Here is an 18,758-nt window from a genome sequence, read left to right on the forward strand (position 1 = left end):
GATGCTGCCTCTGTGGTCTTTCACTGTCTCTGTGTGCCCTCTGGGAGGACGCACTGGGGCTGTTGTTGCTGGTCCCATGGCCATCATATTGGGAAGGCAAGAGAGTGCTGGATTTTATTTTAAGCTTTGCAGCTTCCATTAGTACAAGAGGAATTATGAGCCCTACAGCACAATATCCACCATAGTTAAAAATCATGAAAACATGTTTTCTATCACAGATCAGTCTGCCATTAACATTCTGGCAGGAGAAACTACCTAATATGGCAGTATTTAATGTCTCAAAACCCAATGGGGAACAGTTCTTTCTCCCACATTACCTTCTCATCATATTCTGACCCAGCTGAAGCATTACAAGGATTTCAGCTCAACTCCATACCACAGTAACCACCTACATAATCACCATCATTTTTGTGCTCAGTTTTCTGCCATCCTTTTAAATAGGAAATCATGACGGAACAGTAGATCAGTCATCACATGGCCTACAACAGAAGGGTCCAGCTGGCAACCTCGAGAGGTGGCTGACTGCATTTGTCCTCGTCTCCTCTGTCTACAAGCTGAGGTCAGCATTTGTCTGCCTTGCCCAGGTGTAAGCATGAACATTCAGCCCATGTATCTGGCAGAAAGTGCCCCAAAGAAGCTCAGAGGAGCTGTGGCCTTGACCTCTGCATTGTTTACAGCCCTGGGGTTGGTGCTGTGAGAAGTTGTTGGACTCAAGTAATGTGGAGCAAGAGGATCAGTTTATACTTATTCTTCTCTTTTTTTTTCTTTTTTTTTCTTTACTACCCCTCTTTTTTCTTTCTTTTTGAGTGTCCACATGCAGCAGAGGATGCTGGGCTCTTGCCAGGTTGTAAAATGTACTGTGCAAATTATGTTGGGGTTTTTTGTTTGTTGTTTTTTTTTTTTTTTCTCTAGGGAGCCACTAGGAGGGGAGGAGAGCTGACCATTCCTTTTAGCTAGAAATGTGGTGCCTGCCCTGATCCAGCTCATGGCTCTGCCTTGGTTCTCTGAAAGCCCCAGATACCTCTTGATTGACCATGGAGATAAAGAATCCTGCTTCTTTGGTGAGTTTAGGATGACTGTTAGCCTCTCACTGAGCATGTGAGATCTACTGAGTGGGCACATAAACAGTGAGAAGGTTGATTGCCTATTCTTAACATATAGTCCAGCACGTTCAGTCCAAAGCAGATTGAAATGTAGACTTCTTTCCAAGACAAATGTTCTGTTTGGTGACCCTGCCAGCCTCCTTAGATGAACATAAAAGCTTTAAGCCCAATACCATGGCTATGTCACTAGTCCCATGGATAATGTTTTTCTAAACCAGGGGACCATACTTCGTCTGTACAAAATATGTGGTGCCATCAATGTTTGTAATTGCATTAGCTGCTGCACCCTTAAATAGTGCCCAGGTGGTGGTTGGGTATGTATTTGTATGAACATCCACAGTAATTCTGAACGCAGATGAACGCAGCTTTTATGCATCCTGCTTTTATGCACAGTCTTGGGCCCCGACGTTTTGAGAATGGTGCCACAACTTTTACATGTAAGAAGTATCATATCAAGTTCCAGATATGATCACTTCCTCTTTCCAAACTGAAGAACATTCTATAATCTTAAATATTTTTGATCTATTGAGGTAATTGAAAGGCATCTTCCTACAAAAGACTTTTTTGCTACAATGGTAGGGTCAAAAGGTGGGACTTGTGTTCACAATGGCGAATATGTTTTGTAACTATGAAGTGAAATAAATGCTGGTTGAAGAGCTCATGACCAAATCTGAAGCCAATTCATATTAAGGGATTTGCTTAGATTTGTAGCATACAAATCCCCATATACAGAGCGGCTGGAATTAATTTCCGGAGAATATGTGCTGTGTACCAAGAACATCTTAATTGCCTGCATGTCCCAGGGAAGTCACTTGAGATCTGAGTCAGAAGCATGACTGCTAAAATGGCACTGGTTGGAAATACTGTCTTATCAAACAATGGTCAGGGATTTGCACTCCTTTCCCCCAAATCCTTCAAGAGGCTGCACCACAACTGGCCGCACCACAACTGGCCATCTCTGTGAAGGTAACACCATGATCACAGACTCTGTCCTACAGCTTTCTGCAGCCATCACTTGCTGCTCAATCCATCACCCTGCAGAGCAGGCAAACTGAAGGTAAAGTTCAGGGAATTAGGGGTTCCCTTGTCCTTGCAGCACTGCAGAAGCTCAGAGGCAACAGTGACCTGAGTGGAAGAGATGCTGGCTCAACAGGCTGCTGTTAAAGGTCAGAGGGCAAAGGACCCTTGGGAGCTCTTCCAAAATCCAGCTTTGAGGTGGCAGCTGATGAGTATCGTTGTTCTGAGCAGCACCATGCAGCTCTGTGGGAATGATTCAGTAAGCAGCCTGGCAGCCACAGCAATCAGCAGCACTGCTGTATCGCAAGACATCGGTGCAAGCTCTTGGGTTTAACATTCCTGCTGCAGGGGAAGAACGAATAGTGGTCTGCTCTGCCTGTGGAGATCTTCAAACCTCAGGTGCATAGTTCCCAAAGTACACCTGTGCATTATGGCAAGATTCAGAGGGACGCTGTCAAAATAGTCTGTATGACAGCACATTAGTCATTCTCTGCTTGATCCTTCAGGAAAAACAATGGGATGTATTTTCAGACATTTTCCCTCACTGCTTTCTCCTCTTTTCTCTCCCCAGATGTATTTTTATGCAGCTTACGTGTTCCAAGAGGCTGGAATTCCTCAGGACAAAATCCCATATGTTGTAATCATCATGGGGAGCTGTGATCTGATCATGTCTGTCACTTGTGTGAGACTCTTAATGCACTCTGCTGACATGCCGACTCTGTTGAGTCAGTGAGGAGGCTGTTAATTACAAATTTTGGATTTACATTGCTTTTCATGCCAAGGAAGCTCTTTATGTACAGCAGCCAGGCAGTCTCTCAGCACTCATGTCCAGACAGGGTAATGCAGAAGTATTTTGTCAGACACTGCATCATCGTCACTGTCTGTAGACCAGCATTTCTAATGCTTCACTTTAACCCTAGAGATTGACAGCTATGTCATCTGATTATTTACTTGCAGATACCTGAAAGCACAATTTCCACATCTATTTGTTAGCCTACTAACATGCATTTTCTTGGCAGAATCCATTAGTTTTTGTGGTCGTGGGGGCAGCACACAGGCTGTGTGAGTGTGCAGATGTTTGCGCCGTGTGTGAGTAGATGTGAGGTTCTGTTCACTTACATGAGTTTGAAGGAAGACAAGTGAGAAAAGAACCAAGCTGCCACTGTCACATGCCACATGAGTTGGCAGTAATTTCTTGCCCCAGTCCCTACAGTGCTATAGGGTTGAATTAATTATAAGCCATTCTCACAGTTGGGTCCTGGTGAGAATAATGTGGATTACAAAACCTTTCCTGGCAGTTTATTCTAACATGAGAGAGTTTGAATAATTAGCCAGTCCTTAATATTTAACCTAAAATTTCCCCACTGCAGTTAATCTCTATTACCACTTGTTCTGGCATTGTTGACTAGTGAGAATAATTTACTGTTCTCATATACTTCATGTTGCTTTTGCTTGTTAGTATATGTTCTCTGGTTTTTAATACAATGTTAACGGTATTATTAACTTTCTTGCCATTTCTTTTTCCAGCTGGTGTAACAGGAATTCTCCCCACAGAGGTTTTTGATCAAACGCCCTGGCCAGTTGCTTACATGATCTGTGGCTCTCTGCTCTGGTTCAACCTATTTCTGATCGGAACAGCTCTTCCATTCATTGTGGTGGGTTCCCAAAGGCAAAGCAACCACCTGCAGCTCTTTAGTGTTTTGTACAAGAAAGAGGCTCTTATAGTGACCAGGAAAAGAGACAGGGCCTGGAATATCACAAGCTGCAGTCACACAGCAAGATAGCACTGCCATGAAAAGTATCTTTATGAGGAAAGTGGTCAGAACTCCTCTAAACCAAACTTCCTCCATGTTCCCCACTGTGATTTCTGATGTGAGGCTGGAAGAGGATTAATATGGGGCATGGATGACCAATATTCCTCCTCTGTCCTCAGCTGAGAACAGCTGGGACTAGAGTTGTGATGTAATTTCCCTTGGCCAGACCCTGGCATCATTCCCTAAGGTGATTCCTGAAGTGAAAGGGAGCAGAACTCCACAATATCCAATCCTGTCTTATTTCCTACTGTGGGTCCCCATTCTATACAATTACATATAGAGAGAAAGACAGAAAAAGACATTTTGAGATACTACTCTTCCTGCTCTGTCAAATCTCCCAAACTGTCCTGGGGACCTGTTGCATCTAGGCATGTGAGGCCCTCACCAGGGTGTACAGAAATACTCCCCGGGTGAAGTTAGTCCACACAGGAACAGAGATTAGTGGCCTATTTGTCATTGTACAGAATGTCACCAACACGGTCTTGTTTTTTTCCTCCGCCTCAGAAAAGTCTAGCACATTTCTGCTGTGTCCCATTCCTTGTGGACTGCGTCTGCACTGCACTCTACATTGGGTTTTTTCTTCCTGAGACAAAGGGAAAGTCCTTCCTGGAATCCTTGGAAGTGTTCAAGAAATGGAACTTCAAAGCTCAGACCCATGCAGTTTTTTATAAAGGCCCTGGAGAGATCAAACCCACCACATAGCAGAAGAAAGGAGGATGGTATCTGGGGGAAATTCTGCAGTGGTTGTGTTCTTTTGCAGGGACACTAAGAGATAAGTAGGGTTAGGGACAATATATCACTCTTAGGTTCTTAAGTTCACCTTGAAAAGATATACGTGAACTGATATATCCCAATGAAAGTTTAATAATCTGTTTTCAGTTTTTAGTGCTAAGTAACACATACATATTTTAGAATCCATATTAGAGAGTGACAGAATGATGCCTTATTCTATCATCAAGCAACACCATGAAATGCTTTAGCAAATTTCTTCTGAATTTCTTCTATATTTCTCCTCCAGACAAACAGTAACTTCCATCTCAGAAGCCTTTCTTTCCCTGCCCCTGAATCTGGGCTCCCTAACACAGAAATTAATATGATTAAGTTCTGTTTTCAGACACCAGGTGGAATTCTCAGTACCTTGTCTTGGTGCTCCCCTTGTTTCTGTTATTAAGTGATTTCAAATAGACCCATACTTGTTGAGCAATAGTGAGCAGTTAATTATTTTCAGCTATAAAAACATGTGACGTGGATTAGGAAGAAAGCTTCTAGTACTTGCTAAGTGGCTTATTATACAACTGATTTTGGGGCATTGTTTTGCAGACTATTTATTCTGGACAGGTTTTCTTCATGGCTTGTTTGTTGTCTTCCAGACAACTTGTGTTGCAAAGCACAAGTAATTCTCTAGTCCAACTTGTACTACTCTCACGGACACTGCTGGTGCATCTTTTTGGGTTTTACATCTGCGCTCTGCTAAGGTTAGGGTGTGGTGAGGTGCTCTTATAGCAGCAGCTTATTTTGGATGTGGAGATTTAGATCACAGCAGAACATTCTTCACAGCATGTTCTTGTTGTGTCCATACAGCATATCGGAAAAGACCCAGATGTGGTACTGATTCTTTTTAGCTAACCTGGTACAGAACAGGGCAACACTCCTCATTTAATATTGCCTTTCACAGGCATTGGGTTGACTGGTGAAATTTCTTCCAGTTTCTTCTCAAAATCATAATCAAGCCATCTCTTTTCTTTTGGCTTTGTTTGTATGAAAATCACAGGACTGCTGATGGTTGCAGCAAAGAACACCACATACATTTTCAAAATAAGTAGTTAAAGTTTCTTTCAGTATATTTTTTAACTGCATTTTTAAAAAAATACAACATTTTTGAATGACAAGACTGTAAACAATTCCGGAGTGTATTACTGTCATGCTGGGCATGAGTGGAGCAGCAGATCTACTGCTCAGAAGAGGAGTCTGTGCAAGAACTGTCTTTCACTACCTAAGGTTTATAACATAGGAAAAATAAAACTAAACTTTTGTTCATTTGTGATTGCTGCTATTTTAGAAGTCATTCGTATACAGACATGGGCAAGAGCAGGTATCTCTGCTCTTGGACGGCACTGAGATTTTGAAATACACAGGATTTTGAGACAAGACAATCAAGAGCAGGACTCCATGGAGCTGGGAACTGCAGAGATACTTTTCATTTCTATAGTTTGGAGAGAGCAGTAAGGGGCAGATGGAAAGAGTAAAAGACACAGTCAAAGCAAAAAGTGCTGGTACCATCATGATGGTATCAAAATATTCTGTCATTCCTTTAGTGAGGACCAGAGAAAGGACAGGGGACAGAAGTGAAGAAAAGACAACAAGGCAGTAGAAAAGATACAGGCTAGGAAGCAGGGGATGGACTGAAGAGACTGCCTGGGCAGAGGGAGGGACCTGGCACACACTGCTGAGATGTACACATCAGAGAAGAATTGGTTAAGACTGGGAGAAGTCCTCCAATGTCCAGAGGCCCTCACCTTGGCCACTTTTGTGGCTACTCCCACGAGTCAGTATTGTTGTGCCTTCCCCCAGAGCCCTGGAAGGACGGAAGCTGTCTGCACCTGACAGTATGAAACACGCCTGTTCAGAAATTATGCACATTTACTTGACTTCCTGAGTTTCGGAGCCAGTCCTGCGAGTACATGTGTCAGAAAACACTAATTCCAACCTCCAGCTTTTTTTCTGACTATGGCCTGAAATCAGGTGTCTTTAGACTGATTAAGCAAAGACAAACAGTGGTTACATTTTAATTGGTCTAATTGGTTACATTTTAATTGCAGCATTTAACAAGTTGGTTAATTGTTACTGAATTAAAACACCTTCAACTGAAAAAATATATGACACTTGTTTAGGTCAATTTTCTTACCCTGTGAAGTGTTAAGCAAAAATACATGTTGAAAAGTGATCCTCAGAGATTCATAGTTCATATTATTGTTTACAAATCAAATCACCGTGCACTGTTGGATCGATTCATAACTATCAACACCAGAGAAAAATAGTTACTGCTGCTGTCCTCAGACAATGCTCCTCTGCACAAGCCACCTCTCACTTACAACCCAGCTGCGGCTGGGATTCTTCCAGACACGCAGCATCCTAGCTTGGGGAACTGCCAAGTGCAGCCACTCACCAGGAGAAAGAATCTCCCCCTAAGTGTTTGAATAACTTGTAAAAGCATTTTAACAGAACCATCTTGGAGACTGCTAGATAAAGAGGCCCTTTGAGAATTATGGATAAAAGTAAAGATGTAATTTATTTATTTTACAGTCAGGATTTAAGACAGACATTCAACTTTCCTACCATCTACCATGTATTACAGGGACACACACTTGAACTTTCAGGCAATGACCATTGCTCTTAAAGTGTCAACTGATCCCATAATTCAAGAGTTGAATGCATAGGCTTAGTCAGGCTTGGTCAAGTCAGGCTTCAGAAGGCTTTGCTGTATTGAGGCTCAAAGTAGCAGTCAGGAACTTTTCCTTTAAATGTGATAACTGATTACCCAACCTATGACCTGGGGAGTCCACGCCAGTCCACTCTAGTTTGCGCCAGTATCTGGACTTTGGCTTCCATCAGTGCCTTTTTTATTGTCCTTTACTCATCTCCTGCAGCTCATATTATTTGTCAGCTGCTGCTGGAGCTTCTTTTCCCTAGTGACCTGGCATGAATGCACAGCTTGCCAAAATTATCTGCAGTTTCATCAGTAACCAATACAATAATGACAAACCAAATAGCAAGAACTTCATGACAAACCAAAGGGAGTGTAAACACTGAGAAAGAATGAAATGACATGTTGAAATATTATCTCAGGCTACTCTTTCTCTATATATAAAGTGACTTTTTTCCAAAGTAACCAAAGAAAGCATCAGGAAAGACCTAGTCTGCAAGTGGCGATGACTACTTTTGCATGCAAGTTGGTATATGTTTATCTTTTTTTTCCCCAAATAGAATTTTTGCATACTTTTCCTTTCTGCTATTCTGAAAGACCTGTTGCATAAATTAAGTACAGAAAAAAAAAATCTGAATCAGATGTGGTTAAAATAATCGTATGAGGTCATATCTGAAAGATACCAAATATCTTGCAAGGAATTATTTTTAAAAAGCAAAGAAAACTGGATTTAAGAGCATGTTTATATTTAATGTCTGATACATAACAGGGGAAGACAAACCAAGGGAGTTCAGACCACAGCAACAAAAAAAAGCTATATGATTTGATAGATGGAGGAGGCCTGGAAGACTGAAAAAGTCCTCCACAATAAAAGACTTATGAATAACAAAGTATCTGAAAGATGTAAACACCAAAGGATGGAAAACAATCCTTTCTAGTCAAGGAGGTATAGGAGTGGATACCCAGAAAAGATAAAACAAAAATGTTTTTAAAAACCAATTTTAGGATGACTATGAAGTTAAAAAAATCTTCCTTAAATTAAAATCTATTAGACTGGAAAAATCACCCAAGAGATGCAACAGAAGAAGCAAGCGGTGGTGTTATAGCACAGAATGGGGATGAGACTAAGAAATTTGCTGCAGGTGCGATATAAAATTTGCACTTAGAATAGAGCTTACTGATTTTTTTGCTGATGGGGAGTTTCCTGCTGATGTGTGACATTTTTTGTAGCATGAAGGATGGTAGGGATGTCTAGTAGTAGAGACTGTGAATCTCATTTCTTCCTAGTTCTTTGACAAACAGGAGATTGTTGTCATTTAATATATGAATGTGCCAAGTACCAAATTTATTTAGAGCTGACTCCTTTGAAGCCAGTGATATTGCAACATGGATAAATTTGATGCCCATTCAAGCAATGACATTCACCTGATTAGAAATCAGCTTGTAAATGTTTGGCAGTCATTGTTCAGCATTGCTTTTGAATATTATCTGTTCTAGAGATAGAAATGCAGCATCATGCCATCATTGCTGGACAGAATATCACTAGGACACTCAGTAACAGAGAACAGTGGGAGTGGGAGGGATGGGGTATGCATGTATCACAGTACTATATTGGGGGGGTTACTCTTAAGCCTCCTAGCCGATATAGTTCTAAGAAAGGATGAATAAACAATGAAACCAGGAATGCCCTTCAATCCCCAAATGTTTATGCAGTCTCAGCCAAGTCACTGAGCAAAATATTCATTTAGGTGACATAACAAGCGGGAAAGGAGAAGGAGAAGAAAGGACAAATAGAATCGTGCACATAATGCTTGCACATTGCACCATGCTCCTGCAAATAGTTACCCTATGATAGTGCAGATTAAGATGGCCAAAGCTGAAAACAGAAGCACTGAAGTGTGTAACTGGGTTCTGGGAAACAGCTACAAGCTTTGCCTCTCAAATTTCTCACTGTCCTTTGCTTTAGTAGCTGTGGTCTTCTGTTGCACTCTGCACTGGCTCCTTGGTCTCAGAGGAGGCAGGTGCATGGCATTGCTCAAGCTGTTAGAGTTCCTGGAGGTAAAACAGGACAGCTGGGGGCATGTCTGAATAGCTGTACCAGCTTTGTTTGCTGTTTTTATTTCCTCCCAGAAAATGAGCTACAATCTCTTCCTCCTGGCTTTTGTCCTGGGCATTGGTGGATCATTCCAGTATGGGTTGCAGGTCTCCATTATCAATTCTCCTGCTGAGGTAAGCACGGACAGCTGAAAACTTGAGCTACCAGCATGGATTTCAGTGTCCTCATGCATTCCTGCCTCTATATGCGATCAATAACTTTTTCATTTCTGCTCTCAAAACTAGACTTATTGTGGTTTCTTGGTTCTAAGAGTGGCTGCTATTGCTCTTTTGTTTCATTTAGCAGAAGTTAAATGTCTGGTGTGACAGAACTGGGAAAGGGCAGGATGAATGATATCTATAAAGTAAGACATTTCCCCCTTACTGAGTTGGATTGCTTCCAGGACATTCTCCTCTTTCCAGTGCTCAGGGAGTCCTCTGTACCATGTGCTTGGCCACATACACTAGGTCTAAGTGACTGTAAGGTGAAATAGGACAGGGAAGGACTGTAGCTCTAGAGCTGAGGTCAGCACTGATACCTGCAGCTGGAAAAGGAAAATCAGGGGACAAGTTTGTCATCCTGAATGGCGCCAAGGACATTGAACTCATACTGTTACCACATTGGGAACCCTCATCAAGAATGAGGGTGCCATGGATGTTATGAACAGTAGGTCAGAGAGACCCCACAATGGGCCACATCAAGCGACAAATCCTGATCTCACTGAAGTCAGTTGAAGTCAAACCTGGATTTCACCTAAGGCATCAGACAGGAAGCAGCAGGTGGACAAGAGAGACAGAGAGACAAGCAGGAATGGCAAGGAAGATCAGGTAGCAAAACAATCAGGGTTTAGCACATAAACAGAAGACCAACCTGCCACTCTCTTAGTGACACTCACCATTGATATTTAATATTGAGATACTTATTCGTTGCACCTTGTTGCTAAAACATTAACTCCAGGGATGTTAGTGGCAAAATTCCCTTTGATTTCACTGGGGCTAAGATTTCAACCAAGGTGTCATTGGAAATGTATCAAAAAGAGCAGTAAGTAGGTAAGAGAAGTAAAAAAGAGGTGCAATTATGCAAAACCATGTTGACTGAGTCCATTGGTTTCTGTTTTTCTTTTAAAGTACATCAAAAATTTCATCCGTGAGACCTGGCTGAAGAGATACAGCTCTTCTCCCAGCGAAGACATGATTACTTTGATGTGGTCCTTTGTTGTGTCCATTTACAGCATTGGTGGGCTTCTGGGGTCCCTGTCTGCTGGATATTTGTCTGTTAGATTTGGAAGGTAGGAATAGTGATTACATTAGTCTTTCTGTTTACACCCACAACTGCAAAAATAAGTGATGATGTCCTGGGAGAAACACTGGTTGTAAAGTGGCACTGTGAGCAGCCCAGACCTGCTTCAGATGAAGGATCAGTTCAGTGAAGAAACAGAATGGCAAAATCTGCCAATGATCACAAAGAAAATCATAGCCTCTCGCTTATAAATTCCAAAGCAAATCCAGTCCAGAGAAATCACATAAGGAGTGCATGCATTTTAAAGTGAATTTCACAGACAACTGCTCACAAAGCTTGTTCTTCAGTGTAGATATTGGCTCCACTAGAGGCATCAAAAGCTTCAACTAACTTATCAGTCCATGACAAAGTTTTCCCATTCCCATTTCCCATTTACTTCACTGCAGCTGATCTCAGAGGCTGACATAGAGTCTTTAACCATGGCACAATTCATGCCACTTCTGTCAGGCTGTGAATGACACATGGACAGTATTTATGCTCACATTAATTTAAATTAATTCCAGGAAGAAAGCCATGCTGTTCGCCAATATCCCTGCTCTGCTGAGTGCAACTCTGATGGGACTTAGCCGGCTGTGTGGATCCTTTGAGATGATCATTGCTGGAAGATTATTTTCTGGAGTGTGTGGAGGTAAATTAGCATTCCTACCTATGGTATTAAATAGTTGGGAGGACCAGACTGAGGGTCAAAAAGATTTACCAAACTGAGTATACTGATCACAGATTTTTACTAAACTCTGCAAAGGGCCTGATTGCTGAATGCATTTTTAACTAAATAAGAAAACAGAAACATAATTAAATTAATCACGTGTGACATCTCCATTTCTCATTCTTTTATCTTTACATCCAATCCATATAAAAAGTACTGCCAACTTGTGAAAAAGCCAACATATGCAATATTTCAGGGGAGCATGCTCACTATATAGAAAGCTGACCTCTGTTGTTTCTGTTGCTGCTTGTTGTGGCTGATACGGCCTTCCATATTACAGACAAGGGAATGGTTTTCATGCTGGGCAATTCTAACTTCCACATGCCTCAGAAGGTTACATTCTGTCAGCGTTTTCAATCCCTGAGCAATTGGATAAAGATAATACTAACCAGCAAAAAAAATTCGCTGAGCAAATGAAATATATAGCATTTGTTAACTTATTGGTTTCAAGCACAAAATAAGGCACATAGCATCCTGAGTAGACACTGAAATATATAATCTAGATTAAAGGGAATAACAGCAATCCTGTATATGTGGCTGTAGGAAACATTGTAAGAGAAGGCCAGCCTGCTGAAGGACAGATTTCCCAGAGGAACATACTTGCTTAATGAAACATTTAGCAAAGATGCAAGGCCACTGTAATGGGAACATGCTTCATGTCAGGCAGACACATACTCAGCATGGTTAAAAAAGTGTCTCAGAGCCTAACCCTATATGCTTTGCCTGTCATGGTCCCCTCCAAAACACCAGACCTATGGGAGTCTGAATTGCCCTAACAGTCATTTGTCACTGCAGGCTTAGCTCTGAATATCCATCTCATGTATGCTGGGGAATGTGCCCCACGGAAGCTCCGCGGCCTGATTGCCATAACAGCTTCTACTGCCACTGCTGTCGGAAAGTTTGTAGGATTTGCTCTGGGTCTCAGGTAAGGGGGTCTGAGGGCTATTTAATTTATTGTTATTAAAATATATACATATATCAAGGCAAGCTTAGGATAGGCAAATCGGTAACTATTTTTAGACATGTTTTCAGGGTACCCTAGGCAGCCAAACTGAATTAGCTCAGCCCAAATTCCTGACTTAAGTGAATGGGAGACAGAAATCATACAAAATACTTAATCCTGAAGAACACTGTTGCTTCCTGGCAAAGACAGATCAAAATACAGATAATAAAAACCTTTAACAGATTTAAATGGGTTTGAAAGAAATCTATCTTTTGTAAGAACTGATCTTTATGTTTTATTTTTTTAGGAGCAGGGAATATCAGATCCATCCAAACTTTCTTGAAAATACACAAAAACTGGCACACCCACTCATCAAACACACACGCAAAACCAGAAACGTATGATGGATTCATTTGCCCTAGCACAGGCTCCTTCTGCCTGTCCGGTGCCAAAGATGGTCTGTCCCATTCCCAGGGCACGCATCATTCTGGTGACAGTATTCTCAAAGCTGCAGGAAACCCAGTGGCTGCTATTTGGGGGAGTCAATATCAGGCTGATAACCCAGTGGATCCTATCTTAATTGTAACTTGAGACTTTGGATCAGAATCAGAGGGATCAGCCACCGCAGGTTCTTCCTTCAGCCCTTGTGCAGGGACACTGTTTGTCCCTGTGGGCCCTCAGCTGCTGCAGGAGGATGCAGTTAGCCTTGCTGCACTTGCCACTGAGCAACAGGTGGCTACACTGTGTAATTGGCGTGCTGCAGGCAACAGCACTCTGCTCTCACCCTTCCACCTCCCATTGAGATTTTCATTTTTCTGAGCTGAGAAATGCTGGAGACTCCTTGGCGCAAGCAGCCAGGACACACGCAGCAGGGCTGAGGGACCACCCTGTGTCAGCGTGTGCTCACGTGGCCAGCAGTTGCTCAGCTCCTCTCGCTCTGCTGGTTTTGTTTCAGAGAAGTTCTCGGAGTAGATGCTCTCTGGCCTGTTCTCATGGCAGTCAATGCACTTCCCGCCCTCTTTCAGCTTCTCACCCTCCCCTTCTTCCCAGACTCTCCCCGCTACCTGTTCATTGACAAAAAGGACAAAGAGGGATGCATCAAAGGTAAGGAAATGGTCTTTTGGCACTGAAACCACCTTCAGCTTAAATGAAAGACAGCTTCTTCTGTTTTGATATTAGTGCTCTCTTGGCACTAGTATTTCCCTTACCCTCTGCCAGGATCTTCTGAGGGACGTGATCACACAGAGCTTGTGTTTCCATCAGTACAGATTCTGCCCTGAACAGTCAGGGTGTGGATATGGTACTTTCTGGCTCCATGTAAGGAAGAGATGCTCTTTACTGTCATGCTATATCCGTAAGCATTCCAGTTCTTCAGTAACCCTAACAGCAACTACTGACATAAACAGAGAAACAGCCATTGTGGGTTTTTAACTATAAAAAGAGAGAACTCTTTAGATATAGACTTATTTTTTAATGTAGGAGTCATTTTTCCTTGTCTGTGTTTTGGTGTGTGCACTAGAACTGCACCTTTCGCAGGACAGTGTTTGGGGAAGGATTGGTAAGACTTTAGGTGTGATTTACATTGAAACACTAAGCAGCTATTGGCCAAAGGTGAGGTTGTGATTATGGGTAAAAACAGATAGCAATGAACTGGATCTGTGCCTAATCTGAACCCAGATCTCTAGGAAGTTCACAAAAGCACAGAGCCTGAAGCTCAAATAACACACTCTGCAAGGCAGGAAGTAATCCTCTGAATTCATGTCTGTGCTGGTTAGCTTGGACCAGGAGTCATCTTCTTTCTTTGTCTCCTTCCAGCTGTGAAGCAGCTCTGGGGAGATGGTGACCATATGGCTGAAATAGATGACATGATGGCAGAGCAGGAAGCCATCCGTGGGGAGAAGGCTAAGACCATTTGTGATCTTTTTCGTGACAAATCTGTCCGTTGGCAGCTCATCACTCTCTTTCTTCTCGCCTCATGCATGCAGTTAATTGGCGTCAATGTGGTACGTGTGCTACTTTTCTCTGCTTTCTAGATTGCTTGCAGTTTCTTGGCAAAAAGTAAGCTCTGCAAAGAGTAGTAAAGTGCTGACTGCAACAGTGACTGTAAGGAGGGGATCTGTTGTTACTGTTCCTTATAATGTTTTCCTGTGGAAGTTTGGGACCTGGGATAAGTCAAGAACTGTGTTTTAGCAAGTGCCATCTGAAGGCATCTCTATGGATTACCCTGTTATGATAAGAGAATGGAAGGGGATAAAATAAAATCCCAAATACAGAACAAGAAAAGAACAGCATAACCTCCTCTGGGTCTCTGAACTCCAGAATGCACTACCCAAAATTGTTCAACCATTTCAGTACAAACTGAGTCAGGTTTGTAACGTACACTGGCATTGCATTTCCATACTCTTACCTCTTTGGGTTTCTTTTTAAATCCTTTAACTTTGCACTTGCTCAGATTGCAGACAATTACAACATCCCAGTTACTGATATATACTCTCTAATGTATCTTTTCTCTGTAACTATGCCTATATATGTTTCAGTAAATAGTATTGAGTATTGGAATAGTTATTGTATAAAATGAGCTTATGATAAAAGCATAAAAGTTTCAAAATCCAGATTATCTTGATTCACCATCCCTGGAGGTATTTAAAAGATGTATAGATGTGGTGCTTAGGGACATGGTTTAGTGGTGGACTTGGCAGTGCTAGGTTAATGGTTGGACTTGATGATCTTAAAGGTCTTTTCCAACCCAAATGACTCTATGATTCTATGATTAATTTTGCAAATTCAGAAAGACTTCAAGATTCATAAGACCCCTTTCTATCCTCACTAGTGCAGCAGTAACTATACCATGAAGGACCAGTAGAAATTGAGCATATTAACAGTGGAGTTTCTTATGCTTTAGGAGTGCTTACATCTGGAAAAAATGATAACTATCAAAATCACTGCAAAGGCTTAAAGATGATGTAGAAAGATAATTTAGACCATTTGTTTAGTATATACTGTCCATATTTCCGTATGCTTCTCATCCAAAGTACATGAGATGCTAATACATGTGGAAGATGTCAGAATTATAACCTGTAACATAAAACAAAGGCAGTGCTGAAAGCAAGCAAAAAAAGAAGAAAAAGGCTGTATTTGTTACTGAGTTCAACACAGAGCTGCTAGTAAAAACTGGCACAAATAAGCCACATGAAAACATTGAGGATTAGTTACTGAAATCAAGATTTTCACTTTTGTTAAGGTCTGACTAGTTATTTTCTGTCAAAAAAGACAGAAGCTAGTGTAAACATGATCACATGGGTACAGCCTTCACACATTTCTATGCTTTCCAGGTTTACTTTTATGCATACAGTGTCTTTATAAATGCTGGAATCCCCCCTGCTCAAACCCACTATGTCTCCCTGGGAGTTGGGATCACCGAGATCCTCACCACAGTTCTGTGTGTAAGTGGCTCTTCAGCTGAATTTCATTCTGCTGTAATGCATGGTTCATTTCAATACTCAGAACTACTGTAAAAGGAGCTTCAGGAATCAAACTTCTGCAACAAATCAACCATAGTACTTTGCTCTAATCACACAAAATCATCTCTACACACCATGCAAACATGGGCATTTATATTCAATTTATGGTAGGACAGGAGAGTATTTCCCTCAAAATCATGACCCAGCCTGAGCCAGCCTTGGGAGTTCCAGTTTCCCCTGTAGGAAGGGCAGGTGACCATCCCTGAGTCCACTTGTCAGTAAGACTAACAGCTGTAGGATTCATGGCAATTAACAGTGCAAGCATTTCCATTTTGCTCCCTTGCTATCCTTTGCTTGCAGAGTGCCATCTCAGGCCTCCTCTGCCTGGGCAATGCTCCTTGCAGCCCTGCACCTCCCCACCTTCCCCTGCCTCCCTGCACCTCTTGGTCCTGCTCAGGACCTTTATGCTTTTATGCCTCAGGACCCCAGATGCCTTTACTCACCCTCCCAGAGGAGGTACCACATCCCAGTCCCTGACTCTGAAGACATCCCCTACCTGGCCAGTGAAGGCAGCTACTGCAGCAGCTCACTGGTGCCTGCCTTTAAGGTCTGTCCTTTGGAGCTGACAGCGTATCCTCCTGGTTGCAGGGTTTCCTAATTGAGCGTGCAGGGAGGAAGACACTGCTGTGGAAAAGCTACACTGTTATGGCCTTGGCTTTAGGGCTCCTCACAGTCACTCTTTCACTACAGGTAAGACCTCACACATTAAAGCTGTGTCCTGTCTTCATGTTTTATTGTATGGCAGATATTACTATTTCCCTCCACCCAAATAACTTTTTAGTGGGAGTAGAAGTACTTTTGGGGCTAACCATCGTACTAACAGACATCCGCTCCCAGCCATGTACATGCAGATTTAAAGCCAATAGCTTTAATACAACCATGATCACTGCCAAGACTATCTTCTTGTGAAGCTTCTGGAAGTAAAGGAAACAGATGTATGTTCAACATTGACACCCTTAGCAGTGATCAATGTTCTAATGGAGCTGAATAAATAAAATCTTAATTGCTTTTCATTTCCTACCATAGGATTCCTTTTCCTGGATACCATACTGCTCTGTTGCACTCATCTTTATTTTCATCATGAGCTTTGGCATTGGGCCAGGTTGGTATTTTCTACTGGAATGGTTTCATAAACTCATTCCTTCCTCACTGCAGCCTTTAGGAGAGGTCCCAGGCATAGCTGTTCCACAGTTAGAGTGAATCTCTACTCCTGATTCAGCGCAGGAGTAGATATTGCCCTCCATACTGTGGTAGGAGGTAAAACTTCATTTCATATTGCATTTCTACATGCCTTCCTCCTGAAGAGCCAAGCAGCACCTCAAACATTTCCAGGTCAGTTAAAACCATTAACTTCTGTGGCAATATGAAGTGTGAGTTACAGAAGCAGCCTGCAAAATTTCTAAACTTCCTTTTTTCTCCAACATTTTTTTCAGCTGGAGTATTATGCCCCTTGCCCACAGAAATATTTATTCAGTCATACAGACCAGCTGCTTATGTTTTTAATGGTGCTACAAACTGGATCCAACTATTCATCCTTGGACTTTTGTTCCCTTTCATTGTGGTAAGCAAAGTAGGGTGTTTTGTTTCGGTTCAGAGGAGTTTAGACCCTTCTTGAACCCAGAGCGTACTTCTCTTTTTCAACACTTCATGCAAAGGACAGAGCCCAAACTAATTGCAGTTCTGATGGCCTCTTTCTTTTTACCCAGATTTCTAGTGAAAGCCCAGCAGAACCACAAAATGCTGCTAACTCTACACACAGTTAGAGTGTGACACTGGCAAACACAGAAGTGGTGACAGAGGCACCAACACTGTCTAGACATCATCTGAATGTTATGAGGGACTCCCTTCTTTTCCCCCTTTGTCCTGTATGTGCATCTCCTTTGGGGTTAATGTGGAAAATGGGTAGTCCCAGAGATCTCACCCAGCACTTGTAAGTAGCAGGAAACTAAAGTCTTTGCAGTTTTGGACTGTGCAAGGAGGGGCAAAGCTAACACACTATGTACCTTCCACAGTCTAGCACAGACTGAGAAGGATGGAGCAGAAAGGAAGAGTAACTGAAGCTCAGCGCTTCTCTGAATTGTCAGTGACAATCAATCTCTGCCAAGCATACAACTTTCCTCCTTAAAACAGGGAAGGAGAATTAGTTCATCTTACCACTTGGTGCCATTCCCCAGGTGGCAGCAAGCAGGATTTACATCAACTGAGTCCATGACCAAGTTTTTTAGTAAATACAAAACCAGAAACTTCATATCATAAGAGAAAGAAATCTAGATCAATTTATATGAACATGTTTTGTCTCTTTCTTTTCCTACAGGAAGGTCTTGGTAGCTTCTCTTTCATCATTTTCCTGACATACTGTCTGTCCATGGCTATCTTTGTCTTCCTGGTGATGCCAGAGACCAAAGGAAAGACCATGCTGCAGGTCATGGAGGAGTTCAACCGCCTGAACTACCGTGGAAAGAAGAGACAGACAGCCCTACAGCAGAGTAACTGCTCAGTGATGACTGTTACTAGACTTTAATAACAAACTCTCCACTCCATATTTTGCTGTTTCATTAATGTAGTGCCCAGAAGCCTCACTAAGCAAGAGAGAATCCATTGCTCCACAAACAGCACAAATGTGTATTTTAAAAATAATCACCTGCAGTGCAGGATGCAGGATGAACTTGGTTGTTCTCTCCAACTGCTGAAATATGAACTGAATTAAATCGTCTGCAGAAAAAAATTAAACACAGTGTATAAAGAAATAGGATCTTTGTCAGTCCCTGCAAGTTAGCAGCTGTGTAAACTGAAAACACAGGATCTGCTAATTTTCTTACCAAAACCAGGACTCCAC

At 42.1% G+C, this 18,758-nt stretch overlaps 1 protein-coding gene across 1 annotated transcript; it reads left to right on the forward strand.

Moving 5' to 3' along the window:
• Positions 1-367: 367 nt before the first annotated feature.
• Positions 368-18,443, forward strand: LOC142036449 (solute carrier family 2, facilitated glucose transporter member 11-like). The gene is made up of 13 exons (XM_075039624.1): positions 368-1,061; positions 9,489-9,587; positions 10,581-10,741; positions 11,256-11,380; positions 12,254-12,383; positions 13,357-13,505; positions 14,217-14,404; positions 15,734-15,844; positions 16,511-16,612; positions 16,949-17,024; positions 17,177-17,254; positions 17,356-17,483; positions 18,237-18,443. Exons 1-13 carry the CDS (start codon positions 1,035-1,037, stop codon positions 18,441-18,443), a joined length of 1,581 nt encoding a protein of 526 aa, XP_074895725.1. The 5' UTR covers positions 368-1,034.
• The last annotated feature ends 315 nt before the right edge of the window (positions 18,444-18,758 follow it).

This window comes from Buteo buteo, chromosome 11 (assembly GCF_964188355.1).
Source record: "Buteo buteo chromosome 11, bButBut1.hap1.1, whole genome shotgun sequence".
NCBI classification, from domain to species: domain Eukaryota; kingdom Metazoa; phylum Chordata; class Aves; order Accipitriformes; family Accipitridae; genus Buteo; species Buteo buteo.